Source organism: Oxyura jamaicensis, chromosome 1 (genome assembly GCF_011077185.1).
Source record: "Oxyura jamaicensis isolate SHBP4307 breed ruddy duck chromosome 1, BPBGC_Ojam_1.0, whole genome shotgun sequence".
Lineage (NCBI taxonomy): Eukaryota > Metazoa > Chordata > Aves > Anseriformes > Anatidae > Oxyura > Oxyura jamaicensis.
In genome coordinates this window covers 38,354,700-38,373,627 of record NC_048893.1, presented here as the reverse complement: position 1 = coordinate 38,373,627, position 18,928 = coordinate 38,354,700, and the positions used below count along the sequence as shown (strand labels likewise).

Genomic DNA, 18,928 nt, shown 5'->3' with positions numbered 1-18,928 from the left:
TCTGTGTTAAGACTCTTGGCTGGCATTTTTCAGCTTGCTGGTTTTTGTTGGCTTTTTTTTTTTTTTTAAATCTGGGATGGAAATGGGACGGAATATTGCAAAAGTCAGTTAACAGCACATCAGGTGACATTTGGTGCACAACTAAATGCATTTCTTGGCCTCCTCACCCTCTCTGCTGAGAGATATTCTTTCTACTTGCTCTCAAACTGACTCTGTTTACATTGCAAATTTTAGGACAAGTAATGTCTCTGTATTTGTCAAGCACCTGCCCCCGGGGAGTATAGCCCTTCATTGTGCTTCTACAAAAAACAACAACACCTGGGTTACCATAAGGCTCTTTCTAAATGCCTCTTCCACCTGAAAGAGCTATTTCCAGCATGGGAGGAGAAATCAACTTTGACTCAGATATCAAATTCTCAGTGTGATAAGGGAAAGTGACTCAGCTGTCTTCTTTTATTTTTGGCTTTGTGATTCAGGAGCAGTTCATTGTTCAGATGACACAGTCAGTCATAACTGGGAATTTCTGGAAGGGGGGAGAGTAAAAGCATTTATATAATATTCAGAGGTCATTTTGAATTAATATCTCTCCCAAACAGATTAGTCTCAACCTTGTCCTTTGCAACAGGCCCATGCCATCTGAAGTTATTATGGGGTGAAAGACTTGGATACACTACTTTTCTCAAAATACCTGCAGAAATAGCCAGTTAGATAGTTTCTCTTGAGGCTGCAAGTCATGACAAGGTAGGTCTGCTTCCTACCAAGTCCCTTCCTAGCAAATTTGCATATAGACACACAACTTTCATGAGTCCTCCATATGAACAACCATTTCTTCTCAGTAGACAGCCATTAGAAAAGCAAGGAACACATCCTGAAGCATGTGAGAGGAAGCAGACAGGAGCAGGGAATCAAACCCATATAATTAGGGAGTGGGTCTTTTCCATTAAATAAATTTGGTGGCTTCATCTGGAGGGCTGCAGGAGAAAGAAAAAAAAGGGTACAAACAAACTCCTTTTTCAGTAGATGGGACTCTAAGACAGTGCTAAGCCAGTGCATGAAGACTATGACAGTTTAACAGAGCCTTTTTTGAATCTGCTTTCAAAAATGGATCCAAGTTACTTCCAACCATTAAAATCCTCACTGTGCTTCTTATGTAGGAAAGCAGTAGTACATTGGATAAGTTTTAAGGTAACCAATTTTTCTGCTGGATCTCACAGAATTTTTCGTCAGATGAAATATTTAAATATTGATTTGTTTTCTAATGCAATAATGTTTATGAAATTATTTGCAGCATTCATTATAGCAGGATACACAAAAGCAAGTGGCACACAGCAAGCTAAAACAGGACAGCTGAACTGAGCAAGCAGTATAGCCCAGGGGTCACCAATCTATGTAATGATGCAAAGGACAGCACGTGAGCTATTTGGAAAATGGCACTGCAGTAGGGCTGACAGGCGGGCAGGAACAGAAAGTCCTGGCAACTTGACATAGACCTTCAGTGCAAACCCTCACCGGAGGGACAGGAAGGTTCCAGTTAGATGGTCATCTAACATCTTTAACATGCAGTCTCTTCTGTTCTTACTTTCTGTGGGAACATGGCTCATTTGATGAAACATAAAATCCAGCTCACAGCTACTGGCTGAGGTACTTGACCTCAGTCTAAATCTACTGCTGCACAGCCTTGGCTTCGGAACTACATGTTCTTCAACAGGAGCAGTAACAAGGATGCAAAATCATCTCAAAATCTATCACACTACAATACAGTGAACATCTGCAAGACTGATCAGTGAGTACAGAAATAGCAGTGCTAAGAGCCAAAGTGGCCACCTGTGGAGGAACTAACTGTGTAGAGCTGAGAGCAAGCACCAAAATGTTTTCTCCCCCTCCCCTCTCCCAAATTACCTTGCTTACTTGTTTTCAGCATCTTAAAGCAGATAAAATCCATCTCAGCTAGCCCTTGAAATTGGATGGTTACTGCACATAAATAATAAAACTGACTACTTAAAGATGAGTGTTCAGCTTTGCTCTTATTAAAAACAATGGAAAAACACCTAAAGCTCTGTGATTGTCACATCATAGTCATCTGAAAACACAGTCAGCTCTCATAAGACAATACATGTCACTTCATCAACCAAAAAGGAGGACAGATAAGAGGGAGCATGCCACAAAATGAACTGACTCACGGTGGCTAATTTCTGAACATCTTCATCAGATGCTCCCAGTGAGGCGAGTCCTATCTCTTGCGAAAACTGGGCAAACTTGGGATCAGCAAGTAGAGGCACATGTCCCAAGAGTTCATGGCACGTATCCCTGGGGGAATAGAAATGAGAAGAGAGTCATTACAGAAATAAATTCCATAATCAATTTAACATAAACCATTTTACATGGGTCTGACCTCTACTTGAAAGGTCTTACCACAAAGCATGTTTTTACAGCCTATATCTTCCTTGTGCATGGTTCTGTAGAAACACACAGGTTTTATTATTACATGGGTTAACACCACCTGTTCCATGATTTCGCCATCATTTCAGGACTGACTGGTAAAGCATGATCCAGGCTGGTAAAGCATGAGCCAGGTCTTCCAGGCTCAATTCCATGAAGAGCAAACTGCCCAGAGGAAAGCCACTTGTCTCGCATGTACAGTTTTTGGCAATTCTCTCCAAATGAATCAAGTTCAAAACCCCACACTCTTCTTCTCCATTACCCCTTCCGCACCTGGGTACAGCTCCATAACCAGACATTTTGCTACTTGCCTCAGGAAATTTAGGGCAGTATTTACAGAAATATCTTTGTGTTTAATTTTTCATTTTGCCACGACTTCCTGCTGAAATTAAGAAGTTACTTTTATTATGAAGTCCAGTTCTCACCAAGCAGATCCCAGAAAAAGCAAAACTTGTTTCAGAAAAAAAAAAAAAAAAACTGCTGTCCACGCCTGTAAGTGCATTATTAGTCACAACAAAGTGCAAATATAAGTCTAAAAAAAAAACTCACCAAACAAACAAAAGTGCACATGCATCATCTACAAAAGCTCTCAAACAATTCTGAAAGTTTTGGTGCATTTGTTCACAGAAAATAATGGAGTTGGTAATAAAGTTCACTTTAAAAATCGGATCTGACATTTCCTTTGCTTTTGTCTCTTCAAAGACACTTCTCTCTTTTTTTTTAAGCTGTAAACAAATGTTTTAAAGGCAGGGAGAAAACATCAAGCTTTCTGCCTTCTATCCAAAATCATCCAATTTGTCTTTTATAAACTATTTTTGTTCTAAAAGACACAGAACCTGACACCTCAGATAAATCATAAACAGAAAAACAACCCTCTATATAATTTAATGCCTTCTATTCTTACTCACTACTCTTTACCATGAAGCCTGTGCCAACTGTGCCTAGGTAGGTAATGGTTTCTGAATGCATGCAAATAAACATTAGCATTTTGGCATTTCTAGTTTGCCTCACCAAAAGCTTATCAAATACGGTTCCGGTATCATAAGATTACTTGAAAGTCCCTCTTCTCAGCGCAGCTGCCTTCACTGACAGATGCTTGCCCACATTTGCTTATGCTACCTTCACACTTTTTGGTGAGACAGGCACAGCTCAGAAGTTGTGCATGACAAGTTGGAGCCAAGCTCACATTCAAGTAATTCATTCAGCCATCTAGAAGAACTACCAAATCTCACTTATCTTTTTTCCTAGACATATGTATTTCCCAAAGAAGGGTGGAGGTAAGAGGATGCTCATGATACACGATGAAACAAACATATTCCATGGATGTTACCTAGAGATTCAGTTGTGGCAACACAGACTGAGTGCTCAAATTTATTGTGTGCCAATATAGTTATTCAACAGCTACAAAGAAGGTGTGGTACCTACATGTGGCCAATAACAGCATCAGACTCGCATAAGGAAAATTACTTCCCCCACCCCATCCACTGCCTGGGAAAGCTTGCCCTTCCTTTAAGATCTCCCTTCCCTTGTCCCTACATCACTACATGTCCTTCAAGAGCCCGGGAAATTCACAACTTCTCCTTATTTGTATAGATGGCAAGAAGGCTTTTTTTTTTTTTTTTTTTTTTTTAATCATCTCCTCACCCCTTCGATTGGCGATGCTCTGAGACTTACAAGATCAACATTTCCTGCCATAGGAGCTGTAGCGTAGATAACTTGGCTTTCCTCACCGGAGCACAGATATGAAAAATTGGCTTGCTCTGCATGGTATCATCTCTCTGTTCAGGAGATGGTTTGCATCACTTGAGTGGATAATCATCAAAGGTTAATGACCCTTCCTTATTAATTCAGTTCCAGTCACAATTTCTTGTCATCTCCTGCAAGATTTAGCTCACTAACAACACAAAGGACTGCAGGGAAATAGAGTTTGCAGTCTGATGGATGCACCCAGAGAACTCCCAGCACCAAGCAATTTGCTGGAGGAACCCGATTCCTCTAACCATCACCTTCAATACCGAAAAGAGCCACAAAGCCCATTCTCTCCAAGTCCAGAGCCCTACCTCCACTTCCCATCTTCACTGAAGAAATCAACACTGATTACTAAATACTTCACCGGCCCATACATATTTAAGTTGACTTCATATCAGTAGATCAAATAAGGAGAGCAAAGAAGATATAGTGGGACTGGCTTCAAGCTCCTGGCTTCAGGTAAGTGCCCTTGGTTCCAGGCAGGCTTCCACAGCCGCATCACTACTACTGGCTCCCAAGTGAGTGCCTGCATCCCTGTTTTCCTGTGCTGAAGTCACAGCTCCCAGAAACAAGTAAGCACAGATGTGTTATTCCCCGATCAGCACTGGGGCACAAGCTCTTTGTGTCACTTCCATCCTTGCACACAGAATGAGAACAAAGGCCAGCCCTGCTAACTTGGCTCTCCTGGAAAGGAAAAGAAGATGAGAAGGCAGAAAATATTTCTCTTATGCCTTTAGCTTGTAGATTTTTCCTTTAAAACTGTGCAAAGTATTTTGAATGGGTAGTTACAAAGAAGTAACCTTGAAACACAAAGTGTATGAACAGCAACCACAAAAATAAAATAAAATAAAATAAAGCACACCACAGCTTCCAGGCAGAACCATGAACCAGCATTTGGGATTGTCACTGGAGTCCCTTAGATTTCTGTGCTGGTCTGGTCCTTTATAGATAGTCTAAACAATATAACTCTTTGCTTAACTACCAAGTCTTGATTCTTTTGTTTTGTTTTATTCAGAAAATAATTAAGTTCCTTTAATTTATTCACACACATTGCTCAGAGAAAATAAGATTTTCGTAATGCACTTTCCACAGCAAAAGATTTTTCTTGGACTAAATTAGTTAGCTGAGCAGAGGAAATCTATATAGCTCTGTGAATGTAGTAGGAACATAATGAAACTCAGAAAAAAATGTTTTAAAATGCATATAGTAGTGATACAGATCAAACCAAATGAACTCTCTAATTTGTATCTAGCTCTATAGCCTGGGTGTTAAATCTGATGGAAAGCCCACTGAAGTCAAAAGTAGTCTTTTTACCAGGTTTATATCACTGAAATGCAACATACACCAAGCCATGGACCTGCAGCAAACCTCATTATGGCACCATATATCAACTAGCAGATCTCAGGCCACTGCAGCTGCTGTGGAAGATGAAGAGCTGTCCCTGCTCAAGTCAGTTTAGTTTTGCCATTGATTTCAACAAAGCCAGGATTTCACTCCTACATTTCTGGTAACACCTACTCTGTGCTGTTTTATGAAAAAATCACACACAATTTAAAAGGGATTTTCAACATTTTACAGTGGAGTTCGTCATAGTCAGTGCACATTATTTCATTTATGGGGTTTCTGAACAAGCAGATCTGCAGGAAAAAGGTAGCATAATTAGGGCACGACAACTTCATCCCTCTGTTAGTCATAGTTAGAGCTGTTAGGACTGAAATCTGAATTTTTAAGCTTAGCCCAAATAGAAAACAAAAATATTAATTCTAATTGAACTAGTATTACCAGACAGTGACTTTCCAGACACCATGAGCAGAAAGGTTACAGGAGGTAGTTGCAGTTACTACTAAGGATCAGCCACGATATGCTGCATAATTCTGAACATAAGCAGCATCCTGGAGACTACAGAGGACACAAATATACAAATCAGTGAACCAGAGAACATCGGTAAAAATACAGGCACACCTAATTGTTTCCTGAAAGATGTTCCTTCCTTGGTTCCTGATGGAGTTATGTACCTAAATCCCCTACCAATAGACAAAAATATACTCCTAGTTTTAAATTAATAAATGTCATAATTCACCTGCTAACTATCAGCAGGCATTGCAAACTGAGACACTAGCTTCCCACAGGACAGAACATAATTGGTGCAAAGCCTGGTATTTCCTAAGTATATATTTTTATTTTTATTAAATACCTACAGATATTCTCAGACCAGAAGAGTTCCAGCACCATACATCCAAGCCTTTCTCTCAGGACTTTAAATTGTAACGTCCCTAAAACTTGCAGAGATTAAAGTTCTAGTTGCAGAGGTTACAGTAGCGAGTGCATTCCTTCGCTGACTACCACCTCTTTCTCAATCGAAAATCGGACATAAAACTAGCCTCAAGGCATTTTAGCAAATGCTTTGCCCGGTTCACATGCTGAGGAAAAGAGCAGGTAGATGCGCGTATAACAGCACCACCTGCTGACTCTGGTCAGAATAATGTGAGAGCATTTATAAATCCAGCTTAACGTGCAGTTCCATTAATCCTTTCATATCCAAAAATATTATTCCATGGTTTCAGCAGTCTATTCATGAAATCAAAGTTAGGCATGGGTCCAAATGTTTACAGAACTGGAGCTGAATACATATACATGAACCTTTTGTGTAAATTTTGGCAAAAATAAAACATACAAAAATAGTACAAGCTGAGTAAACAATGATGCAGTTTCGTGCTAGCTGTCTGATAACTGATTCACTGCATAACTGCCATTCCTGTGGTTTACAAGATCAGCAGGTGCCTTTGTTGAAACTACCTCCATATTACCTGACATGAATTGTTCTGTTATTACTGCACAGAGCACAACATATATAATACAAGACAAGAACTGTAATCCCTTTGATCTTTCCCCCCCCCCCTCCATTTTTCACCAAGAGAATAAATGCCAAAATATTTCCTCCAAACTCACAGTACTTTGTTTTGGAAAAGCCACAATGCTGCCCCATGAAAGTCATAATTAATGTCTCTTATTTCTATTATGTTCTCTGTAAAGGGCTTCATATCTAATATCCTTACTGGGTGAGAGAACTGTGCCTCATGACTTGCTTGTGTTGTATCATAGGCAAGAGATGAAGTTTGGCTGTGGAGTCTGGCCACACAAGAAGATCAAATTATAATTCTGAAAGTGATTCCTTTCAAGGGATTCAGTGCTTTTCTTTCAAACATATTTCCTTATTTGTCCACCAGAAATTGTAGACTTTTTTTTTCCCAAATATTTAGTTGAAAAATTACATTTTCCACTGCAAAATAATTCAGGTAGATATTTTTGACCCAGCAGATAAATAACACAGCTATTTAAGACCCTTGTAAAAAATTCAAGAAAAAAATCCTAATTAAATTCCGATTCCCTTAAGCGAAGTGTTTTGTCATTGACAGCGTAATTACATTTCTACATTTGCAGCAAGCTTCCTCTTTTCAACCTTGGAAACTTCAGCTGGATCTTTTAAAAATTCTGTGAGCATTTTTTTTTCCAATCACTAAAGCAAATGTAGCGACTTACGGTTCTGGTGTGTAGAGAGGATCTGAGCCATGTCGTATATACTGAGTACAGTGAAAGACTCTGTACGCTAAGCCAGCTAAAAAATCTCGGGGAGAGAGGTATCCAGCAACTGGTCTCACTGTGAAGCCAGACCTTTCTGAAGTGAAGGAGATAATAAAAGACCATATTATATATCACTACATCAATTTCTGAAGACAGGTAATGGCCTGCAGTTAATTACCAGAAGCATGACATGGAGAATATTGGCTGAAGATCACTGTATATAATTTTCACCTATTAAGTACAAGAACTATTTTGCATTACTAGCATATGTTTTATGAAAACAGCTTGAGGTACTTCAAAGTTTGTTTAAATAACTTTGCATAGAAAAGAAGGTAAGGTACCATAAGGGATGTTATCAAATCACAAAGCATCTGATTTTTACATCTGGTAGCAAAACAGGAGAGAAGTATCCAAAACAGAGGGTGACTTCCGTAAATGTATTAAAAACTAACAAAGCAAAACAGGATTAAACCAAACCTGTCCTTATTTTTACAGATAAAATACTGCCTTTCAAAGTTGAGGTCCTCATTTGAATATTTAAGAAAGTGTTCCTTCATCAGGTAAGTCCCAGTAGGGAATTATTTCAGACTCTGTAGCTTTTCAAAGGACTTTTCTCTCCCAAATTCATTCTTTATTCTTTCCAAGCATTTACAGGAGAAAAACTGTTTCAAGTTTTTCTTCAACAGACATTACTGTTGTTCTATTTAGTCTGAAAACATTTCTGAAAGAAGTGCGAGTTTCCAGTTATGGAAAAAGAACCTCTAGACTTTAGCATCGTTCCTTAGAAATCATAGCACAGTACATGACAGGTCCAGAAGGACACAACAAAATTCAAAGACCAGTGAGTACATTATTAGTAAATGCAGGTGTTCACAAACAAGAGCTAAGGATGAAACAGGGACAAGGGGAAGTAAGCCTTCTGTTAGAAATGTTACATTTCTCTCAGTTAAAAGTTTGCTTTGCACATTTGGGACAAAGCGGGTGGTGGGGGTTTTTTTCTTCCTTCCCCCTCCATAGCACTTAACAGCACATAACATTTTTTCTGAACATATATATCTTTGTGATATTGTAATTCCTGAGCTCCTAAGCAAAAGGGTTAAGGAATAAGTGTGTGTCTGGTGTAACCCCTAGGGAGAAAAGAAAATCTTAACTGGATTCTTTGGCGGCTTTTCCTCTAGAGTTAAAAACAACAGGTTCTTCGTGTCTGCCACTTCTCCTTCCACACAGGATACATTTCCATTACAGATAAGAAACAGAGTATTTTCAAACTCTGTGCAAGGCTCTGATCTCTTAAAAATAACATGAAAGTAGTAGCAGATCACCCATGGAGTCTCACTGAGTTTATTCAACGTACAAATGTAGTGACCAGATTCAGAGGTTTGGGGCTTTCAGAAAAGCCTCATATTCCTCAGCTGTACATCAATGTGCCAAACCTGCTCTCCGCTTTGAATTCAGTTATCTCGACAATTCTTTATTTTATTTTTAATTTTATTTTTTAAACTGCCTGTATGTTTGGGGGACACATGCTGTGGTCATCAGGACACCTACCCTGTGGTAATCAGAACAGCAGAACTAACTCAGCTTTCTTTGCATCATACTGAAGGGCTTTTCTCCCTGTGCAAGACAGCATCAACGTGATACATGATTAGTTGTTTAATTCATCTCAGCTTCATACCTGCAAATACATACAACTGTCTTCACTCAGCAGATTCTCTCCCATGGAGAACATCAAACACAGAATGATGCTCCAGCCTAAACCAAAGTTGGCTGACAGTACTGGGAGCCTTTTCATTCAATGTGCTTTGTATTACACACTAGCAGAAAAAAAAAAAAAAAATGTTTTCATGAAACACTATCTATTGATAAATCAAATATGAATCTTACCTTTAAGGAAAATAGAAACGTCTTCCAGCTGAGGCACATTATCCTCTCTATATCCACAGTACTTCGTCAGCAGAGGAAAGTTTTTTAAATATTCACGACAAGCATGGGTGGGATAGAGTTTACTGAGTTCCCTAAATACCACCCCCCATGTCTTAATTTCTTCAGCTGTGTACTCCACTCTGGGAATGGGCTGACCGCTGGAAAATTTAAAAAATAAAAATAAAAAAAATGAATGCAAACAGATTCTAGATAGATTCTGGATGACAAAATTTCTGTTAAAAGTATTGATTAAATAAAACTGCATAGAGCTTATTTAAAAATATATATTTTGAAATAACAACTAGATGTTTCTTCCTTGGAGTTTCTTCCCTATGTTACATTGTACATATCACATTTATTTTGTAAGAACTGCGTTTCTTAAGCAATGAGATTATTTCTTAATCTTTGTATATATCATATTAGAAAGATGGATTTCTTACATAATGTGTTTGTATACCAAACTAATAGCTCTGTTTTCTGCTGATGATGCCTTTGCAATCATTAGCTGAAGATCCTAATTCAGACTAATGTGTATACTCAGTAAGACCATCAGTAGACTTCATGCTCTATCCATTCTGTAACATGCATTATATTCACAGAGCATCATTGCCTAAAATTTTACAAAGTGAAGATTAGGCAATTATGTAGATGCTTAGAAATACGAGCATCCAATCAAAACACATACATTTATTGTTTGGATTGATGTTTAAATGTGCAGGTGTGTTTGGAACCCCAGCTTCGTTCAGGACTGCATGAGGAAGCTCACCTCAGAGCCAACAGCCTAGCCTGAGGGAAACTAAGCCTCTAAGTACATCTCAGTATTTTTCTTCTGCACGATTCCTCTGCCTCCTGCCCGTTACTCAGATGCATAGAAATTGCAAAGCAGGAGCCTCCCAGGGTGCCTGCTAATCTGTCTCTGACATCCAAGATTTGCCTTAGTGGTTACAGCTAATGCAAAGCTGCCTGACAGCACGGAGTGTGAAGGGCTCCCTCCAACTTGCACTGCCTTGTATTTAGATTTAAGGAATTTCCCACAGCATGGTCGTCAACTCACGTTATGAATTCCCTCTGGAAACTTTACAATCTTTCTCTACAGGAGAGCTGCAGCGCTGTGCGTTTGCCAGCAGGCTGAGTCTCCTTCCTGGCTCTCACCTGGTTCATAATCCCATCTGCACCATGCCAGGTAACAAAGAACGAGCCCTCATGTCACATGCAATTGCTGCTATGCAATCCCTATACGCACTACAGAAGAGCATCTGCCCTACATTTGTTTGTGGCTGTCCTTTACTGAAAACTTAGTATTTAATCCCTGTGCCTTTCACTACATCAAAGTATTTTGATCCATAGCAGTACCTGTCAGTTAAAGGCTACTTTGTGTGAGGCACTCACACTTGTCAAAGACTCTCTGAACATACAATGTGTTAAATCTGCTAGTTCCCTTTCAGCCACTCTTTTGCAGACCTGACAAGAATTGCAATGTGTTCAGCGGAGCATTTCTCACCAGCAGAAGCTGCGTTACTTCCATGTCCATACTACAGCAGGAGTCAGTCCTCCACATCTAGCATCTGTCCTCACCAGTACACTCCACCAACCTTACGCTGCCTGCCAGCTGATGGAAAGTATAATAGAGCTATTCCAAATCGTACCATGCACACCAGGTATTTTCCCTTTTCCTTAGACCCAAAATCTACCATGGATTCTGCCAGTACGGGTCAGCAAAGCTGAAGAAATCTGAGCACCAATGAAAAAAAAAAAAAAATCAAGTTTCTATTTAGCCTGTCACTAGAGAGGTATAAAGAAGATCAAGGACCTGAACCTTGTTCATTGTTCACTACGAGGTTTATAACTTCGTTAGTGTTTCAATTAATTCATTATTACTGAAATAAGGTTCACTGAGCATTAATTCCTTATTAGAATTTATGCCTAGGAGAGCTGGTCTTATTTCCAGATGAGGGTGATGCTGCTTTACAGAGATCACAGTAGCCAGACTTGAGGGCGGACTGTGCCATTTTCACCTAGCCCTGCCAAGCTCAGTTTTCTCACTCTCTTACTTCAGCAAGCAAGCCCCACCGTGCAACGCATCACCCAATAAATCATATGAGTGGCAAGCCTGCTAAAACAGTTTTCTTGGGGCTGAGGACGACAACTCTACAGGCTAACCTGACCTGATTTTTTATCTCCTCTTATTAAAACAGGGTCTTTCCATTTTGCCATGGTCATGAGCTATCAACTCATATTATGAATTCCCTTTATAAACCTCATATTTTTCCTCCAGATTTAATTTTCTCAACACTTTTTCAATGCCTAATTGCAAGCCTTGTCTCAAAGGGCTAATTAGCAAGATTAACACATTTTCACTATCTTTAGGATAGAAGCTAACTGAAGGAGGGAGGAATATTTAATTTTTGGTCCATTTATTTCATACAGCTGATCTCCATTGATGTGCTCTATCAACGTGTCTTTGGCTTTAACACCAAGCACCAGCAAGTAGCTGTTCCTCCAGCTTTGATTCTTAGGTTTTTTTTTTTCTCCCTATCCCCTACTGAGGGCTCTTTATGTTCCACCAAAGCAGAATATCTCCTGCTACAGAACAATAGCAACTCATAAAGGAAATGCCAATCAAGGATTTTCAATACAACAGTTTTTGACAGAGCCAGTTCCTTACAGCCAATTCTTTGTAGCCAGATCTTTTTATTTCTTTTTTAAACTGAGAGGTTCAAGACAATGCTCTAAATTTGTCTCGAAGGGTAGCACTCCTTATACCAGAACTGTCGTCTGTGTTACTGTGAAGCTCTCCCAATATTTCCTGCCAAAGCTGTTCTTTTTGTATAAATAAGTAAGTAGTCACCAGACTGCAGAAGAGGGTGTAACAAGATTGCAACGCAGTGTCAAGACACCTAAATTAGTTTAGAATGCACCAGCACAAGTAGCAGAAATAGCTCAGCTATTGCAGCACAGGGTCCTCACGGAGCTGATTTACCCCTTCCCATCTGGGAAGAGAGACTGACCGCACAGCCCAGTGGATGTGGCACTTGAGTGGGGTGAAGATAGCTGCTTCAGCAGACCTGAGGCGTATGCAATGATCAGTTGCAAACAAACTGATGTCTCAATTTATATTTGAAAGCTGTCTAACTTAGGACTTGCCCAGAAGGCAGAAGCCCAGTGTGCCAGATGAGTGCCACAAGCACCCAGCTAAACAAATGCCACCGTGGGCTGAAGAAAGGGGAACCAAACACTGGAACTTGGACATTTGTTAGATTGGTTGTGGTATAACAATGGGAATGGGACAAAAGTGAAGAAGAAATTGGGAATATATAGTCACAAAGCAGAGTTAACCCTCCTGTCTCCACCCCTAGCCTTCTGCAGCCTGTGGATTAGACTTACATCAAAAACAAAAAGCAGAACCAAAATCCCTTCAAAAATACTTTTCTGAATTGCTTCCTGACAGGATGTGCCTTCTGTGAAGGCAGCAAAAACTGTTGCACTTTGTATCCTTCAAACAACATACATAGAAATCTCAGTGGAGAAAAATTAAAAATCTGAAAAAGTAAAATGGAAAAATGGAAAAGAACGTGAAATTAGTATGTTTTCTCCCTTGATAATGACGGCAAATGAAACATGATTAGAATTAGTTGAATGCTTATCTGATAAGAACATTGCAACGCAGCGGGTATTTGTAGGTAGCACAGAAAGGTTCCTAACTTCCAGGAATGGCAGCAAATTGAAAATACTGACTTGACATGGAAAAAAGATCAAAAGAAGTAACAACATGTGTGCAGGCACCAGGTCCATTAACTACAGGGAAACCCCCTGAATGAATTCTGAGATGTTTACAGCTTTGGTGGCAAAATTCATAAAAGGCATTTTGCAGCATCCAGCATATTAAGTGCATGAAAAGAATCGTAACTCCTTTTTCAGTGAAAAACCAAATTAAAATTTCAGGCTTCAGCAAGCTGAGACCCAGATATCCTCCTGGCTCTATGGAAACAACTGATGTATGGGGAAGAAAATCAAGGGGGACACCTAAGGGGGAGTCTGCTGGGCTCTTTAAAATAAAACTCTTTAAACCACAACTGTACTGCGATATGATGTCAAGGATTTTTCACAAAACAACACAGATAAACAGCATCCAGGGTTCATAGACTCTTTCAGAGTGCAGAGCACATCCAAATACTAAAGAAATTGCTTTAGCCCCTGTCCACATCAAGGTCAGGACTGTATTGGGCACCAACTATCTTTAGTAATCAAAAATCATTCTAGCAGTAAAAGTAAGGAGCGGTAATTCTTTGTTGGGGATTCAAACATTGCTTCCTGTATCGGGTGGCCTGTACAGATGCAAATTTTCCTTCCATCTCCCTTCTCCTTTTTTTCCCCGTGTTACATTTGCCTGTGTTATATGGGATACATAGAGTATCCCATGCAACAACATATTCCTGCTCCTACCTCAAGAAGTTCACCCTTAGCTCAATATATATTCTGGGGGGCTCTGAACATCCTCAGGACCCGACCCTTGTGTCCTGGCAGCACTTTTGCAGGTAGTGATAAGAGTAATCGCTACTAACTTTGAGAGTTCATCCCATACCAATGGTAGGAATCAAACTGTTGTGACAAACATAACACTTGTATGAAGCAGGGGAAGTGCACAGCACTCCTACTATGCACAATGTTCTCCTCTGTGTGCCATTTCAGGTATGTGTAGCAGTTCTCTTCACAACAAGCACCATCTTTTTTGGTCAAAATAGTGAGTAATGATTTGGCATCCAGTGACCATGCAGGGATACTGGCTATTTGCAGTTCAGTAGTACATCAGTTTTTCATTAATAAAAGAGTTCCTTAAGTTTAACCAGCTATGAATAAAATGCGGAAAAGATAGAGCTCACATTTCAAATGCTTTACTTGCCTGTATCTGTATTGAAAATGTAAGAGGAATTCTAAGCATCAGGTTTGCGATTTATAGGCTACTCTAGCAGAAGTTTAAAGGATGGCGTTGTCTACTGGAAAACTTCATCCTACAGAATTAAGTAGAGCATGAATTCTAACTAGTCAGCAGCACAGGGAAGAATTATACCAGTACTTACTATTTATAACTCATGGCAACATCCACGAAGTACTTTCTTCTCTGTCGATAGACATTGTCTTTAAATCCCTTAAGAGAGGAAGAAGAGAGTAATTTATAATAAAGGCAGAAAATTAGCTGTAAGAATTATAAAATAAATCATTAAAGTGTTTACTTAGTACCAAATTATACTGTATTTTGATTAACACCATCTACTGGACTGTAAGAGAAGACAAGGATTTTCTTGCTTTTTCCCCCACCAAAGTCCCACAGGAGTATTTTCAAGACAGGTTTGTGCATAGTTGTCATTCATCCAAGACAGCAAAAAAGGGAAACTTTTTCCTTGTCATTTCATCTCATGCAGGTTTTCCTTAATCTGAATGGAGATCTACAGGCAGGCATAAAGCAGAACAACTGACCTTTTCTTAATGCATCTGTCATCACTAGAAGACTGAAGTGCTCAGAGTTCATAAGTAACTCATTTTGAAGATGCTGCTTCAGCAGTTGGCATCTTAACCAACACATCAGGGACTGAACCATCAGCCTCCAACAGCAAATACATACATTTCTCCAATTTGAGTTACAGAGGAAACACTCTACATTGTGGACTACAGCAGGCTCTTACCTTTTGCATATTTAGCACAAAAGAGCTCTATGAAATATACACACCAGTCAGTTACAGCCCTTCGAGCTATTCAAAACTAAACCATCATTTCTTCTGTACCTACAAAAGATTTGGACACTTCAGGTTTTGTACTGCAAAGGTTATCTACTTTCAAAGCAGGACTTGTAACTTCTTGAAAATGAAAAAGGGTAAACAGCTATCTAAGCTCCATAGTTAGTAGCCCAGAAAGTGTGTTTAAATTTCCTCAAGTGTCATGACCTAAACAGGTTGCTCCCATCACCTAGGCATAGCTGACAAAGAAAACGCCTTTTTTTTTCTTTACTGCTCACATACACAAACACAACTCAACAAAAGGAATGAAAAGATAATATCTTATGATTTGAAATGTTTGTATGAGACGATAGTATGAGAAAACTTGAAAGGTATTTTACTGCCCTGTAACTAAAGCTGTGCAACTAGGGCAGAGTAAGGGAGAACGTCAGAGGACTGCAGAAAACCTCCAAGCCTCCACACTCATACAGGGCAGCAAAGGCCTTATACAGCACCATTCATTTCTTCCTTGGCATTCATTTGGTTATTGACTTGCTGTACATACCCACGGTGAGATCAGTTACTTCATAAACTCAACCACATATCTGCCCTCTCTGAACCTGCATTTGTGTGGCCCGCTTTCTACAGAGCATAGCGCTCCCCCTGCAAAATGCAGGTAAAGAGTCCAGAATGACATGTTATAGTGACACTGCCTACACAGAAAAGTTTTTTGACAGACAAAAATTTGCTGAAATTTCGGGGAGTATCCTTGTCTGTTTAATGCCTTTTGACATTAGCATTATGTTACTCATCTGCAGACCATTCAACAGAGAAAATGGGATGGACAACAGCACAGGTGACTTAAAAGTCCATCGTGTGCAGTGAAATCGAGAATGAAACCATTAGCCAGTTTGGAGTTGGTTAGGATCTAAAGTGGTGCTATGCTGGTTCTATAACAGGGTAATTCTCTTTGGTCCTCTGGCATCTACATACCAGCATGAAGGAACAGAGCAGGCACCAGAACTGGCATCTGAAAGGCCAGTCACAGATTTGAAGAGTTTTTCCCCCACCTCTAATACCTAGTGTGCTGCATAGGCTAACAAATGGTGTGTAAATTATGTTTATAAGAGTTCCCCCAAGTGTAAAATATATATTCATATAATGCAAATGTCTTTTTTCATTGTCTGTAAAAGTGAATGCAGATTTTCAGCAAAGCACTCAAGAATTTAATGAAGGCACCCGCTCAGAACATAAAACACTATCAAATGGCCCGTCACAATCATCAACTCAAGCCTAGAATGAGTTGCCATTAAGGCCTCTGTTTGAACCAAATTACTGTTAACGGCTGAAGGTAATCAACAGATTTTTCTATTCTGAGAAAACAGGAGGTAAATCCTAGCTTGTCATCAAGAAGTACGTGGCAGAAATCAGGACCCAGGAACATGCTCCCTTACTGTGGGCCCACAGAGCAGGAAGGGCTCATGCTCTGCAGAGGTGGCTGGAAACCAAGCAAGGTGCTGATGCTTATCATGGCTGATAGGCAAGTGGCACGAGGGACAGGGAAGTGAGACTGCCAGGGGAGATGGTGATGATGCCAGCTTGCTCATGCATGTCTGCGCCCAGGATCCTACCACAGCACCATGGCTGTAGGAGCTGTGGAGCAGCTAGGGGAGGAGGCAGTGGTCTGACTGCCACTTGTGTGCTGCACAGAGCCCTAAGCACTGGGCTACCAGGAGTGCCTGCCCCTCCTCAGCCAAGGCAGAGGCCAGGGAAGAGCCCACCCTGGCACTGTAACACCACGGTATGGCACAAATGCACCTTCAGAGTCCCCTACACTGAAGTGATCTACAAGAATGCACTTAAAAACTATCCCGCACACCGCCAATGAAAATATATGTGACCAGTCAGAGGTCATTTATGGATATATGCCAAAAAGAATAAAACCTCTTTGTTTTTTTTGCCTCTTGCATTGAAGATTTGGTACAGATAATGCTTATGTGAAATGCAAGCTTTTGTCTCCTGTCACTAAAGTCAGGAAACAATGTGAAGCACCTTCCCACCTGCCACATCCATGCAATGACAGGAACATGTGGCTCTGTTCTATTTTGTAATTATCTTCTGAGTGGCCAGGATGTCTTTCTCCATAATTCTTTCTTCTCTGACACCTAGGTTAATATCAGTTCTTATCTAAGAGCCACTTGCGGCAGAACCTAAGGTCACATTGATCTAAACTCCCCAGTTTGTCTGAAAGCTTCTATCAACCAGCTAATTAAAAAATAAATAAGTGAAGGCAGGAAAAAAGGGAACAAAGTTGTTCAAGAGTGAGTAAGTTTTCATGGGGACTTCCTTTTTGCATGTCCAGCTACAGAAAAGGAGAATTGATTCAGTGAAAACAACGAAGAGAACTAAACCCCACCTTCTGAGAATTCAGAAAAGTACTCAAAATCCACAGTCGACATGCTTTTTATTTGACTGGCAAACAACTTGAACAAATTATCTACAATACAATTTTTATTACACTTACAGGGTGATCTGCATCGAGCTCAGATCCATACATCAAAACTCTCTGTGAGCATTTGTCTAATTCAGATATCTTCCTGGGGAACCAAGGGACACAGTCAAGATCTGCAGAAGACAGAATGCAAGTTGAATGTATTGAGTATGAGATAGAGATACATGTCCAAAAAGTTTGTCAGTGTCTAAACGGAGTGATATGAAAGCAGCCTTGCCTTCCTCATCGGTCCAGATGTTTTCTGGTGGATTGAGAGACACGATATTAGTCTGAAACTTGAGCAACTGGATTAGTTCATTAAATTCTTTTTTACTGCAGTCACAGTCCACAAAAATTTCCACCTCCGAGTTCCTTCTCTTCGATTTTCTTGATTCAATATGAACCATACTGACATGTTTCTCCTGCGGAAAGATGAAATAATGGATTAAGAATAGACATATCAATTAAAATGGTAATATTGATGGCATATTCTTCAGGAAAGCTTTTTCAAGTTTTAGATGAAGGTCCCCCCTGATATAGCCAACCAGCAGTTTCTGCTTTTCTACCTCTGGACTTACATAGCAGATAATTCTTTCACTGACACACTCTGTAAGGAATGTATATAGTGCATCTCCTTAGCTAACTCATTCATCTAACAAATTCAACAGAAGGAAAAGCCTCCATCTGCTGAGGGTTTTCAGTCTGCTATTTGTAGACTGGTTACAAAGCCAAGTGGGATCATTTTGATGATCTATTCCTGAGTAACACAGGCCACAGGACTCCCCTGCATGTTTCCAGCTGGCACAGTGCTAACAGTTTTAGACATTCTCTTCAGAAATAGGAAGAGTGGTTTTGATATACCCTGGGTTGAGAAGAGAAGACTTACAGGGTAAGACATCAAACTGCTCTGCTTTAATTATCCTCAGACATGCCTCCAAGTCCTCTCAGTTTATTAACGAGGTAAGCAGACTACATCGAGTACCAGCAGCCTGTCTGAAAACCACCAATTGCATGGGGATCTATACAGGAACCA

At 40.0% G+C, this 18,928-nt stretch overlaps 1 protein-coding gene across 1 annotated transcript in view; it reads right to left on the bottom strand.

Moving 5' to 3' along the window:
- Positions 1-18,928, bottom strand: part of TPH2 (tryptophan hydroxylase 2) — a 52,857-nt gene that overhangs the window by 29,290 nt on the left and 4,639 nt on the right. Inside the window, exons 3-8 of the mRNA XM_035314758.1 lie at positions 18,134-18,317; positions 17,929-18,029; positions 14,772-14,839; positions 9,655-9,851; positions 7,729-7,864; positions 2,181-2,307 (exon numbers count right to left, since the gene is read on the bottom strand). Coding sequence (XP_035170649.1) covers positions 2,181-2,307; positions 7,729-7,864; positions 9,655-9,851; positions 14,772-14,839; positions 17,929-18,029; positions 18,134-18,317 — 813 coding nt within the window. The remainder of the gene's footprint in view (positions 1-2,180; positions 2,308-7,728; positions 7,865-9,654; positions 9,852-14,771; positions 14,840-17,928; positions 18,030-18,133; positions 18,318-18,928) is intronic.